This window comes from Mustela erminea, chromosome 4, assembly GCF_009829155.1.
Source record: "Mustela erminea isolate mMusErm1 chromosome 4, mMusErm1.Pri, whole genome shotgun sequence".
NCBI lineage: Eukaryota > Metazoa > Chordata > Mammalia > Carnivora > Mustelidae > Mustela > Mustela erminea.
The window spans coordinates 7,736,078-7,751,165 of NC_045617.1; the positions used below are offsets into that span (position 1 = coordinate 7,736,078).

Sequence of the window (15,088 nt, forward strand, 5' to 3'; positions counted from 1 at the left end):
CACCTCCTGCCCACGTCCAGACTTCTAGCAACACACAGTAGATCTTGTTCATCAGCGGACTCTGGAGACTGAATGCTTAAGTCCAAGCTCTGGTTGCTGACACTTAGGACAACCGTGAGCCAGTCTAACCTCTGTGCCTCCGTTTACCCCTACGTCAACTGGAAATAACGACAGTCGTTAGCTCGGAGGGCTGCTGTACGGACAGAATGAGTTAATGTATGTAAAGTTCTTGGTACAGTTCCTGTCAAGCCCATATTAACTGTTAAACTTGTTACTGTTACCTCCCATTATCACTTAGATACCCAAAAGCATCTCAAATTTAACATTTAAAAATGAGCACTAGGTGTTAATATGCCACTTATGGATCATTAAATTGTACCCCTGAAACTAATAATACATTTTATGTTAACTAAGTTAAATAAAAAAACAAAAAATTCTACCCCCGAAACTAATAATACCTTATGTTAACTAAATTGAATAAAAAATAAAAAATTCTATCCCTTAAACTAAGAATATACTATATGTTAACTAAGTTGAATAAAAAATTAAAAATTAAAAAAAAATAAAGTAAAAAAAAAAAAAGGAAGAAATGATTCTATTTCTCCCCCAAACCTGCTCCTAGTCCAGTGTTCTCAATCTCAGCATTCAGCCAGCTGCTCAAGCTGAAACCTTAAGATCATCCAGACCCCGAACATTCTACATCCAAAACCATCAGCAAGTCCTATCAGTTCTGCCTTCAAACTGAATCCCTGATCAACACGCGGTCCCTGACCTCAGCTTTAGTGCAAAAGTTATCTGCATCCAGTCTCTTAGATGGAGCGCCCCCCCACCCCACCCCGCCGCCCACCCCAGTCTCAGGCAGGTAGATCTGTATAACAAAAGGTAACCGCTTAGTAGCTGAACAGTAGTTCAGCTAACAAGTTTTTCTAGGAAAGATGATCAAACTTGCAGGACTGCTCTGACCCACTAACCATTTCCCCCAGTGCAGTCCTCAGAGATTTCAGGGCTCGTATGGAATGAGTCAAGGGCAGCTCCTCACAGATTCGGGGAACACATGAACTCCTTTCAACGGGACCCCTAAAACAAACTCTCCCCATGCCCACGGGGGGATCAGTGGTCCCGCTGCCGACGGAGGGGGCTGCAGCGGGGGGGGGGGGGGGTGCCAGCACACGAAGCCAGCAAGGTCAGAAGGCCAGACGCCAAGCCTCACACTGGACCCTGCAGAAAAGCCACCAAAACCAAAGGTATTCCTGCGGACTGTGACAAGGTTCCAGTGAGAGGAACCAGGGCATCCAGCACCCTGCAAATGGAAAGCCTGTCATCCTCCAGGCAAGGTAACACAGAGACAGTAACTCCAGCAGGGAGCGACCTGGCCTGTGGCAGGGGTGGGAACCAGCAGACAAGGAGCGACTCCCTAGCTACAAGCTGAAGGCGTCTGAGAGCAGGGAGCAAGCCGGCAGCTGGCGTGGAGGAGAGCCGGGGCCACGTCTGAAAGAGCTTGTAGTTCTCCACCAGCTCAGCTTCACCCAAAGACTTGAGAGATTCCAGTAAGCGAGGTCTGCAGACGCCTGGCTCAGGGCAGTTTCAGCAACTTCTGGCCAGCTCTCTCCTCCAGGAAGGACTAGAAGACACGCCTAACACAGCACCCCACAGAATTGGAGCGTGCATCGGAAAAACAGTCAAGGCTCCTGGGGAAAGTCCTCCCCACTTCCTGCTCCACAGAGCAAAGCAATGGAGACATTCATAAGAGCAGGAATGTAGCCGCGGGGGAAGGAGGTCGTTGGCCAGCCGCTCACACCACACAGTGAATCAACCTTGTTAGCGCCAGACGTATATGAACTGCACTCGTGGAGCTCTGCTAAGAACACAAGCACCCCAGGCCTGAGTTCTCTGCACTCCTCAGAGTGTGATGGGAAGGGGATGTACATCCAAACTATTTTAAAGAAATTACTATCTTAAAAAAGCCCTACCAGAATTCACTCAACAAGCATTAGACTGTCTGCAACTACCATGAGCTTTGCCCCACAATTGTTTTAACTCCGACAAAGCCACTTACAACCGAAACGAGATACAGAAATCAAGACTCCAGTGACACGAACCACATCTGGACTGGTTTTGGGTTTTTTGCAGGGTTTTTTTGTTTTTGTTTTTGTTTTTTTGCATAAAATATTTCCTACAGTTTTTGAAGCAATACCATCTCCTGTAAGGTATAAAGCTGTAATCAAACCTCACTGAAGACAGAGAAGAGGAAACCTGCTCCACCAGGATTTGCTACAGCGAGGCCCGGCCTCTCAGCGGCCACCACGGGCCTCTGCCCATTCCTCCTCCATTGACCTATACCTGAGGCACAGCAAATCCCAGCCATGAGCAAGGACCTGCCCTCCATACCCTCCCTCTATGGGCTCTCTAAGAGCAAGAAGCCTTTCAAAATTTAGTGAAATTCCTGCTTCCTGGCCCACGACAGGCCCTCCACAAATGAAAACTGAATGAATAAGGCCCGGGCTGCCAACCAGACCTAAAGACCGGATCACTGAGGACACACTGCACACTTCTCCTCCATCTGTAGATCGGCTTCTAAGAGAAATTAAATGTCACTGTTTGGAGAAAAAACACAGACTATACTCCTCCCCTCATACATCAAAAACTGATTTAGAGCAAGCCCTCCCCACCCCACCCCCATTACTTTCCTATAAAGAGCAACAAAGTAAATAGTTTAGGCTCTGAGTCACACAGGTCTCTCTTGTTCTTCTTTGCTTTTTTCACAATCCTGTACAAATGTAAAAACTGTTCTTCGTTCTGGGGCTGTGCAAACACGGGCCAGGGCCAGGTTTTGGCCCAGGGGCTGTAGTCTATGACTTCTGACCTCCGACACAAAGAAAATAGAAAACAAGTAGCATTTATGTATTTATTTTGCGAAGTAATTTTTCACCAGGTATAACAGTTCAAAAAAGCCAGGCAAGACAACAGTCAAAACAGGAAAAAAACGAGTCTCGCTGCTGAGCTGGAGAGCCAGAGTCCAGGAGGACATCTGTGGGACCGGGAGAAGTCTGAGGCCCCACAGGAGAGCAGGAGGCAGCGTCTCTCTGTGGCTCTCACATGCTTTTCCTGCCACTAATTGCACACTGGCACACAGGGTAACCAAAGCATTAAAATTCAAGGTTTAAATCTAAACACTGTCATGTCAAGGTCAGTGTCGTTGTATTAGGCCTTCACTCTTTCCACACTTGAGACTTCTTTCTCACTTGGTGTCCCTCATGCTCTCTTCCAGGAGGCAACATTCTGCCTCTTGCAGTTCTGTATCTGATCATTTATTATTTACAGCTTCGTGTGGCTTTATTTCTCTAAAAACAAACTCCTCTCTTTCTGCCCTTCTTGAATGACACTGTATTGGGCCATCAGTGAAAATAACTGATTGCTCTCATCTTCAGATCCTAGATCCTAAGAGAGTCTTTGAACTCAATCCTTCAGAACATAAAACTTAATGGGGAGACAGAATAATCAACCCGTGAAGCCTGTCGCCGCAGGAAGCACAGAAAACCACCTCCAGACCTGCAGGGGGAGGAGGGGAGACGCGGCAGGGAAAGGGCCACACAGCACGCCGGCTTCAGGCTCTGCGCTCGGGGAGAGGACACTGCAGGAATCACCAAGGACGACTTGACCGAACACCAGAGAAAGAGTGGAAGGAACGACAGAAGCCATCCAGTCTCTGACGGACACCAGCAAAGAACTGACTGGCCTGAACTCACAGCGTCCAGGAGGCATCCCAAGGCTGAGGAGATGGGCGCTGCGAGAGAGAGCGTCTAATCTAAACACAAGCTCATCCCTGGCAGTGACTGAGCTGCACGGCACCAGAAACCAAGAACTAACTAAGATGGTAGACGGTGAGCCAGTCTACTTCTAATCATATCCTAGGATATTTTAAACGCCCTGTCCTAAAAATAAAAACCACCCAGCATCATTTTAACAATTAAATCACGTAGTACCTCTACTCAAATGGAATTTCAAAACTAAAAAAGATTTTTACCCCAGAAGGTTTATGCCAGTGTTTCAAATCTTAAAGGTCCCAGCATGCCCTTGGTAGTAAGCACCTGACCTTGAGTCCCCTTGTTACCTCTTTATTAGCTTTAAATGTCTCTTTCTTGCAGGCAGCAGTAGTCCTCCACTCGAAGTAATGCACACAATCTGTTGCAGTTACAAATTCAGGAGTTCCCTATTTTTAAAAAAAAGTAAAAATAAGTTACCATACTGCATATTGTAAGGGTTCCCCCCCCCCCTTAAAGTTAGAAACAGTAAAGGCTAATGAAAATTTTTAAAGCAGCAAGGAGGGGGGAGGGAGGACACAACTGTTTTAGTTAATCAAGGTCATCAAGAAGTTCCCAAACCCAGAAATTATGAGACAAAAGCTTCGTGAAATCATGCTGGAATTTTGGTATAACTGGTCCAAAACTGTTCTACTGCCCCAACTATGCAAGCACAGTAACTCCTGGGATGTAGTCCTCAGAGCCCTTCCACTCTCAGACTCCAAATGTTCTCTTAACCAAATGCCAACAAAATCAAAGCCAGAAAATGTGACCTCATACTTCCTGTAAGCTGAGGACGGAGGCCCATCTGGCCCGACCGAGTTCACACACCAGCCTCGCTTTAGACACCCCCACACTCAAGGGCAGCCCCTCCACACAGACTGCAACCAGGGTCGACTCCAAAATGGTCAACCACAGCACTGCTGGGTGAGACGTGACACAAATTCACCTCTACACTCCCATGTGCAAATCTAGGGAGTTCTTTGCAATTCTGGTTCTCGTGTGATGAACACGAACAGTTAAAATTAAAGCAGCAGCTAGCCTATGCTGTAACACAGACCTCCATATTTCATACCACTGCAAAGAGATCTTTTTTCTAAGGTTCCAACATAGACAAGAGTGCATCTGACAGGCTGGTCCCAAATTAACAATGTTAAGTTCTATTTTTAAAGTTCTTCAGAGGAGACATTATGGGCCTAAAGATACAACAATCACAGCACCAAATTCTAAAACAATACTTTAAGGTAATCTGGCAGCCCACATGAGTTTCCACAACCTTATTTTTCTAAACACTTGGGTTCTTACTCTGATTAGAGAACAGTCGTAGGATCTCTATATAAATTGCTTCTCCTAAAAGCTAGCAATTATTTACTGGAAGGTCCTTTCTATATACCAGAGATTAAAACCAACCACTCATATGCAACATGCAAGAGTAAGAACAAACATCACACTTTAAATAATGATGCCCCGTTGCAATGCCAGTAACACTCAAAAAAGGTGACTGATGGCCATTACCTACTGGCCAAGACTTCTCCTAGACAGATGCTGGTCTTCCCAATTTAACATAAATGAGGAAAGAAAAACAGTTTAAAAAAAATAATAATAAAGGCACTGCCCTAAAACTACCAAGATAAAATGCTAGGTAAAAAAGTCTTAGAAAGAAAAAAATTTATGCCTACAGTGTAAACACTCAACAGTGTTTTGAGTTTAAACACACTAATCACCTTGAATTGTAGTTTTATACAGGATGTAGGTCAAGTTTCACTTAAAAGTTGTAACTACGGGCTACGGTTTGTTTACATATTGGTTCTTAATGGTGATGGTGTTTTGGTTGGTGGTTTGATGGCTCTGTTTGTGTTTTTAATTTTGTTCACTTATTCTTCCCAGAAAAACACTATAGCAAGAATGCCTAACGGGCAAACATTTTTAACAAATAGAACATTATAAAGTGACTCTGTGTGGACTCACCAAGGTTTTCCCACATAAGAAGGTAATGCTACTCTGGATTCTGTGATTTGGGCTTTGCTTACAGCTCTCTGTTGTGTTGAATTCCAGAAGAGATCTGGTTACAGTTTTTGAAGAAGAATCACCTATTTGGAAAGGAAAAGACATGAACAAACTATAAAACATTTATAACCATAAAGCTATTTCCAAGCATAAGCAAATTAAAAGTGGCACTATAATTCATCTGAAGGCTCATAAACTTACAAACTGTTCCTTCCCCAGAATTTTCCATCTGAAGAATGGCATTTCCATCAAGCTACTGGTCAAGCCCCAAACACATTAGAGTCTTATCTTTCTCTTATCTACCACATTCAATAAATCAGAAAGTTCTAATGGTTTTGCCTCCATCTCAAATCCACCCACATCTCACCACCTCTACTACTGCTGCTACTAAAACCACTACCATCTCTCACCTACACTCTGGCAATAGTGTAAGATTGGTCCCCTTGCCTCCATCTTGTCCCTCACCATTCCCCCTTTCCCCATCTACCTCAACCAGTGTGATCTTAGAAAATGTAAATCAGAATATATAACTCAACTGCTCAAGTTCTTCAATAATTTCCCATTACCTGTTATAAAATAAATAATTTCCTAATTACCTGTTATAAAATAAAATTTCTTTAGAATGGCTCACAAGTAGGGTGATTACATCTCAGTTTGCCAGGACTGTCACTGCAATAATCTGGAATAAAATGTCTATGCCATACCAATATGGTAATAAATTGGTATAGGAACAGATAAACTCACAAGCAGATTAGAAGAGAGAGCGCAGAGAGATACGTACAAATCAAACCTTGATATAAGACAGAATAGCAGATCAATGAGCAAAGAAGAGACTATTCAATAAAGGGAACTAAAGAAAATGAGAATCCACATGTGAAAAAAGAAAAAAACTGGATCCCTGCCTACCACTGTATACAAAAATCAACTCTAAAATAAAGACATAAACGTCAAACTTAAGAACTTTTAGTACAAAATATAGTTATCTTTTAGATCTTAATGTAGAAAAGTATTTAAAACTCAAAGCATTAACTCTGAAATATTAATATATTTGACTTCTTAAATTTAAAAGTTTACTTTCATCAAAATATAGCTTAATGAAAACAAACTACTTATAAACTGGAAGATAGACAAAGCTAGCAAAGAACTGGCATCAAGAATATATATTCTCACACACAGGAAAAGAATAAAAAACTTTTCTTTTATAATCCTAGAAAGTGAAACAAAATAACCTCTAACTGAAAGAACACACAAAACGGAGATAAGGGAAAACCCACACCTAGTCATGTCTTGGTAAATTTTAATATTAAAGGCAAAGAAAATTTTAAGGCTTCTAGAGAAAGAACACGTCACATGCACTAGATAACCCAATATAAAATGGATGGGATCAATCAAAAGGAAGAAAAATATGTCAGTAAGCATACGAAGAGAAATGTTCAACACCACTGGTAACCAAGGAATTACATACTGAAACCACACGGCATACCAATTACAACCATTCCAATGACAAAAGTTAAATACCAAGTGTTGGAGGAGAGTGGTCTAGCTCTCCTTTGTTGCTTCAGCATGGTATTAGGTCCTAAAATTGAACATTCTTGTACCTCATGAGCTACGTATTGAACTCTTAGGTATCTACACAAAAGGAAATAATGCACATGAAACACGTGAAATGTGAGCAAAAACCTGGAAACAACCGAAATGCTCATCAGTAGAACACTGGATAACTTACCTTTGGGAGAGCCACACAATATTTATGTAAAAGTTGGCTGGAACAAACTACAGTGAAAGATAACGAGTTGGTTGATCTTTAGCAACATAATATTGTTGTTACCACTTTAAGTCCCAGAAAATTACACATAGTATGATATACACTTCCTAGAAAGATAAAAATACCTCTCTCTCTCTCTCTCTCTCACACACACACACACAGACTCTTGAGAAAGAAATAAGACACAGCAAGAGAAAGAAACAAAGAAAGGGAAGAAAATTTTAAATACAGGTTAATTATTACTCCCACTGAAGGGAGATAGGAAGATGGAGAAAACACATAGATAGTGATTATTCTTCTCGGGTTACTAGATTTTGTTAGTAATCACATTATTAGTTAGTAGTCACATTATCCAAAACAACTAATCACATTATTAGTTAGTAGTCACATTATCCAAAACAGCTAATTAAAGAACAAGAAAAGGGTGCCTGGGTGGCTCAGTTGATTAAGCAACTGCCTTCGGCTCCAGTCATGATCTTTGAGTCACAGGATCCAGTCCTGCATCAGGCTCCCTGCTCAGCAGGGAGTCTGCTTCTCCCTCTGAGCCTCCCGCCCTCTCCTCCTCGTGTTCGTGTTCTTTCTCTCTCTCAAATAAATAAATAATCTTAATTAAAAAAAAAAACAGAAGGTTAGTCCACAGATCAGTTATGACTGTGTATCATGAACTCGGGATTATAATTGGTCCAATCCGATATAAATACCTGAGATCTTCTTTTAAAAAAGAAATAAAGGAGGAAGAAAAGGGGAAGGATCAAAATTAAGATGCAGTGGGGAGTGGGTAATGGGTTCCAGAGCTGCCCCCACAGCACCAGTCTCACAGTCCATTGGTTCCTTCTCCCGACTGCCCGCCTGCCTTTTGTGCAAAGGTCTGCCTGAATCGTTCTCTCCCCTAAAACTCCCGAGATCTTTCCGAAAATCCTTCTTCTCAGCCGAGAGCACAGAATCCCTGCAGTCTCCGGGACCAAGGACAGCGCCCCGTGGACAGCACCCGTAGCCCCGCCCATGGTAGGCGTGTCTAGCGCCGCGAGATGGGGCGGGGCTTCTACGCGCCCCTGCAGTGCTGCGCTCCGGGAGACACGGAGGGCGGGCGAGGACCGCAGCAAGCTGCACAAGCCGCTGCCACAAGGGGGCGCTCACAGGCCACGGTCCCCCCCCCCACCTTGAAGACCCTCCCCCACGCCTCCCGTCCCCCCACACAGCAGCCCCTTCCGGCCCTGTGCCCAGAGCTCCTGGGGGCTCCTCGTAACAGCTGGGCCCGCCCTGAAAAGGAAACGCAGAGGGTCCTGGCCTCGGGCTGGGAGGGATCCAGCCAACCTTTGCCGCCGCGGCACGGGGCACCGGCATCCCTAAGCGCCAGGCCCCCATCAGCATCGCACCCGCCTGTCCATCTCGCCTTCTTCCTCTGCCCGCTCCGCCCGGTGGCCGGGACCGGCTGCCAACCCGGGCACTCGGGGAGAGGCCGCAGCGAACCGCGGCAGACAACCGCGGCAACCGGCCAGCCTGGCCGTCCTCCCCGGACGAGAGCCGGGTGAGGACTGCGGGGCCGCGGCCAGCACGCCAGGCCCACGGCCAGCTCCCGAGGACGGCGCCAAATGGGCTGGGCCGCGCTCGCCGGGCCCGCCAGACCGCGCCGGGTCCTCCAGACCGCGCGCCGGGCCCGCCAGACCACGCTCTCCAGGCCGGGTCCGCCAGACCAGACCGCACTGGCGGGGCCCCACCAGACCAGACCGCGCAGGGTCCTCCAGGCCGCGCTCTCCAGGCCGGGTCCTCCAGACCAGGCTGCGCGCGCCAGGCCCACCAGACCGCGGTCTCCAGGCCGGGCCCGCCAGACCAGGCCGCGCTCGCCCAGGCCCGCCAGGCCGCGCCGGGTCCTCCAGACCGCGCTCTCCAGGCCGGGTCCGCCAGACCGCGCTGGGTCCGCCAGACCGCGCGCTGGGCCCGCCAGACCGCGCGCTGGGTCCTCCAGACCGCGCGCTGGGCCCGCCGGACCGCGCCAGGCCCGCCAGACCGCACGCGCCAGGTCCTCCAGACCGCGCTCTCCAAGCCGGGTCCGCCAGACCAGGCCGCGCTCGCTGGGCCCGCCAGACCAGGCCGCGCTCGCCGGGCCCGCCAGATCGCGCCGGGTCCTCCGGACCGCGCCGGGCCGAGCGCGCCAGGTCCTCCAGACCACGGTCTCCAGGCCGGGTCCTCCAAACCAGGCCACGCGCGCCAGGCCCACCAGACGGCGCTCTCCAGGCCGGGTCCGCCAGACCAGGCCGCGCTCTCCAGGCCAGGCCGCGCCGGGTCCTACAGACCCTGCGTACCAGGCCCGCCAGGCCACGCTCACCAGGGCCCGCCAGACCGCGCCGGGTCCTCCAGACCGCGCTCTCCAGGCCAGGTCCGCCAGACCAGGCCGAGCTCGCCCGGGCCCACCAGACCAGACAGCGCTGGCGAGGCCCCACCAGACTAGACCGCGCCGGGTCCTCCAGGCCGCGCTCTCCCGGCCGGGTCCTCCAGACCAGGCTGCGCGCGCCAGGCCCGCCAGGCCCGCCAGGCCCGCCGGGCCCTCCAGACCGCGGTCTCCAGGCCGGGCCCGCCAGACCAGGCCGCGCTCGCCTGGGCCCGCCAGACCAAACCGCGCTTGCCGTGCCCGCCAGGTCGTGGCGACTCTGCCAGACCTCGGTCTCCAGGCCAGGTCCGCCAGACCGCGCCGGGTCCGCCAGACTACGCGCTGGGTCCGCCAGACAGCGCTCTCCAGGCCGGGCCCTCCAGGCCGCGCTCGCCCGGGCCCGCCAGACCAGGCCGCACTCACCCGGACCCGCCAGACCAGGCCACGCTCTACAGGCCAGGCCGCGCCCAGTCCTCCCGACCCTGCGCACCAGGGGGCCCGCCAGGCCGTGCTCGCCCGTACCCGCCAGACCAGGCCACGCTCCACAGGCCAGGCCGCGCCGGGTCCTGCAGACCCTGCGCGCCAGGCCCGCCAGGCCGCGCTCGCCCGTACCCGCCAGACCAGGCCACGCTCTACAAGCCAGGCCGCGCCGGGTCCTGCAGACCCTACGCGCGAGGCCGCGCTCACCCGAGCCCGCCAGACCAGGCCGCGCTCCAGGCCTACCAGGCCTCGCCTGCAACCCTCGCCGTCCCCGGCCGAGCCCAGCCGAGCTCGCAACTCGGCCTCGCTGAGGCCCCAAGCGCGGGCGATCCCGACATCGCAGGCGGCCGCAGGGCCCACGGCGCGGCCGCCCGGCCTCCCGAACACACCGCTTAGAGCCTGTCAGGCAGGCAGACAGCCCTCCCCGTGCTAGTCACCAATGTGCTCCGGCAAGGCTTCCCCAGTTACCCACCTTCCTTTCCCTTCTTTATTGTGTCGTGTCCTTCAACGTGTACGATTCACAGGTTCTTTCACCAAATGAAGACCGAATCCTCTCTACCCAATTTCCCGCCCCCCCACAGCTGCTGCCTCGTTTTTCTGCTCCTCTTTATATCAAAACTCTTCAAAAGAGATTTCTATTCTTGCTACCACCAATTACCCTCCCCGCTCAGATACTCCCCCTTGTCCCCTGCACTGGCTGTTCCCAGAGCCACCTGACTCACTCCTTCAGCTCTAAGTCTTTGCTTAAATGTCACTTTCTCAGCGATACTTACCCCCATTTAATATTCTTGAACACACACTCCTGAAACCTCCAGCACCCCTGACTCTTCCTTTTCTTTTTTACAGCACTCATCACGTTCTAGCGCACCACCTAGCCACTGTTTGTGTTTGTCTAGCCCTCACTCTACTGGTATGTAAGCTCCACAAGAAAAGGGATTTTTGTCTGTTCTAGTGACTGATTCATTCAAGTATTTGTTATAAATAAATAAATGGACATTCAGTGTTGGCTGTTTCAAAATATAATTTATACATATCTCTTTTAAGATATGACTTAATCAAGTAAATCAGAATAAAATATGTTACAATTTACCAAACCAGCCCCATACAGCTAGGTTGTGCCAGCATATCTGCCACAGTTAACAATGCTACCAAAAAAAAATTCTTGTACCAAAATCTATGTACAGTGCTAATTTCTCTACTGGTAGGATTTACAAAAGTAGGTAGGGGAATATAGGCTTTAAAATTTAACAGCTATTGTCGGACTATCAGGAGAGGCCATAAATAAGACAAAAGCATGAGTTAGTTATATCTAAAACTGAACCAGATTATCATCTTAAATAGCCAAAAGAATTATACAGTTTTAAGAAAATGAAAGAATACAGGGCTTAACAGGAAAAGAGATTTTTACATCTTAAGAGTCAGAGATGCAGAATTCAATCCAGCAATCAACCTGGATGGCTGTTCCAGAGTTCTCTGAGTGCACACAAAATATCAACAATACAAATGTCATCTCAAGTAAGGGGCCAGCCTCCTTAGAGTAAATGAAGGCACGTGATGCAGCAACCACTACGGGATTCCTTGTGTCCTGCCCAGGTCATCAATAAGAAGCCGGTCAGAATCACAGGCTTTGGCGGTAAGTAACCACAATTAACATTCTTTCCTGGTGGGTATGTTACACCTCAGTTCTGTGGGCTGGTAACAGGCTTCCTGAAGTAGATGTATAGCTTCTAACCCTCAGAAAGATTAATTAAATTAAGACCAAAGAATTAACATTTGGGATGGCACGAGAAATGTGACTGTATCGGTATTTTTTCATACTGGCAAAGTTCAGTGTCATGACTCCAATCGATCCACAGCTTATAACTGACCAGCTGACTGAGACTTGTGATGCAGTATCAGAACATCTAAGAGAATTTCAAACTAATTTTGTTTACAAATTTAAACTACTGAATTTATAATTATTAGTACTAAAGTTCTAATTGTCAGATCAGACACATTAAGTACTTTAAAAGGAAATCAAATAGGTAAAATGTAAAAACGTAGAAATTTTAAATTGGGGCAAAGACAATTCAACAAGGTTGCAAATGCTGTTCACGGGTCCCATAAAAATGACTGCTAAACTCTGCCAGATTTATATATGGAACAATATCATTTGCCTAAGGAAGAGCTAATATATGATTTTTTAATCAAAAATAATTTAATATTGTTTAAACCAAAGTTGAGGTCTTAATATTCATTTCTAAGTACAAAAGCAGCCTTTGTGGGTACCATAAAATACACATCAACAATTATCTTCCCAAAAGAGTTACAACCATCTTCCCCGTAGCAATACAGGCATGTGCCTGTTTCTAGGCTCCCTGCCAATGCTCTGTGATTCAACCATTTAAACTTCTGCCAATTTGATACAAGAAAAATGAGATTTCATTATCGCTTTGATTTGCATTTATACCTGGCTACTAATGAAGTTGGACTGACCATCTGGGATTCTTCTTTTGTGAGCCGCCTGTTTTCAGACTTTGCCATTTTTCCTTGGGTTGTCTGTCTGTCTTACCATGTATTAAGAGAAGCTCCTACCTCCCCTAGATTATATTTCTATTTTGCTAGGTTTCTTCCCAATGTTCTATTGTCATTTTAATTTTAGCTGATCTGAAAATTCTGTTATAGGATATGAAGGAAAGGTCTAAAGTGGTTTCCTAATGGACAAATAGCTAAACTACACCCCAACCTGTGGTTATACTTAAGTTCTCATTTATTTTCAATCTACTGCTATACTAGCTTTTCTGTTCCTCTGATCTACTGGGAGCTCCAGTTTTTGTAGCTGTTTTCAAAAATTCACTTTCTTTCCTTTCTAGCAAGTTCATAAGAAGTTAGTTTCTCAGTTGTCCTCTCACAGCCAGGAGTTTGGATTTCCCATCATGGTTCCCATTTTAGCTCTGCAACTGTCCAGTGTGACCCCATGACTCACAAAGCAACACAGCCCAGAATAAGTTCGCAGGCTCTGGAGTCCACCTGTCAACATTTGAATCCATAATCATGCAACCTCTGACAAGCTCCTGTATCCATTTTGGGCTTCCATTTCTCCATTTATAAAAAGGGAAAATGAAGTCACCTACTTCAGAAAGTTTTGAATGAACTAAACAAGATATTTTACTTAAAAAACACAAGGCTTGGCACATAAATGCACAACAACTTTAGTTATTATTTAGTTATGAAACCAAATTCATAATAACAAATTCCGTTATTTCTATTATGCAACACAAACTGGCAAAATCAGATCTGATTCCAGATTATCTGTGTACTAATTTAAGAGCACTTGCATTCAATCAAACTAGTCTGCTTTCTTGAGGTGAAGAGCAGGGACAATGCAGAAAGGGCCCACCATCCGGCAGCCCATTCTCTCCCTTCAGGAGTGAAAGGAGATGGGAAAGTGCTCGTTCACCTCACAGTCAACCTGTACCTTAACTTTTAATTCAGCTAGTTACTTCTGGCCTCTCCCCTTTAGCCAACCTCCCACTCCATTGGGCCCAGCTTTCTATAAACACATTTTAGCAGATCACCTCCCCCATTCCTGGCAAGAAGAATCTATAATGGACCCACTATTTACATCTCACAAAAAATCAACTCTCCTGCGGGGCTTTCAAAGCCAACCCACCGTGGGTCATTCTAAAATTCTGTCCAGCCTCTCCAACTTCACAGATCACCCTGCCAGTGACACCTGCTTATCTGCATCCAATATCCATCCCTTCCACTGCACTTCTCATCAGCCAGAAATACTATCGTCAAATATTATCATAAAGTCATGACGAAGATTCCCTTTCCTCTTTCTGAAAACCCCAGTCACAGTGACCAACAGGCCCACCTGTGGCCTCCCTGCACGAATCCTCCAAATAGAACAGCAGGAAGTTGGCCGTCTCATTGCACGACTTTAAGTAGGTCACAAAATAAAATTTGTCCAGCCCAAGAGTTCCGAACCTGGTGCTTTCTCAGATCTCTGCCCCGAGCCTCGCTTCCCTCTTACCCGTGTTTCTAGTCCAGACAGTGCCCTTGCTGGCAGAGAGAGGAACCAACAGAAGCTGCCTCCACCGGCAGGCCACACAGACCTTACTCCTGTCCATCCAAACATTGCCTTCTAAAAAGCCTTTTTAGCCATGTTCAGGAATTTTCATTCAAAACAACAGAGCTACCACAGCAAGCTGACCCTCCCAAACTCCAAAAACCTGGCAAGTAGCCTCTCCCCACGACCACACTGGCCCCCGTCACCCACGGTCTTCACCTCATGACTGTCCTTCACCGTCACATCTCACTGTTCCAACTGCCCTGGTCCAAGGTCCCCGCGGACATTCATGCCACCAAACCCAGGGAAACACGTGTAGGTCAGCCCTCCGCCTCTTCCGTTAGTCATCGCCCCCTCTCCTGCTCCATGTGACTCGGTAGGGCTGCCACTGTCCGCCAACCTGAACCCATCCTCCTCACCCGAAGAAAGGGATCCTAACCCAAAAGGAGGGCATTTGGGGAAATAAAAGGAGCCCTAAAAAAGGAAAGTTTGCACTTCTGTCTCCTAGACTGGCAGTCCTTAGGACTGGTAAATTTTTACTATAAGCCTAAAACCAATGACCACCTTGGATGGCACATAAACAGTAAGAGCCTGAGACTCAAAGAAGTACAGAG

At 47.5% G+C, this 15,088-nt stretch overlaps 1 protein-coding gene across 1 annotated transcript in view; it reads right to left on the reverse strand.

Annotated features, from left to right (window-relative positions):
- Nucleotides 1-15,088, reverse strand: part of IGF2R (insulin like growth factor 2 receptor) — a 95,533-nt gene that overhangs the window by 61,074 nt on the left and 19,371 nt on the right. The window contains exons 3-4 of the mRNA XM_032338554.1: nt 5,769-5,890; nt 4,112-4,210 (exon numbers count right to left, since the gene is read on the reverse strand). Coding sequence (XP_032194445.1) covers nt 4,112-4,210; nt 5,769-5,890 — 221 coding nt within the window. The remainder of the gene's footprint in view (nt 1-4,111; nt 4,211-5,768; nt 5,891-15,088) is intronic.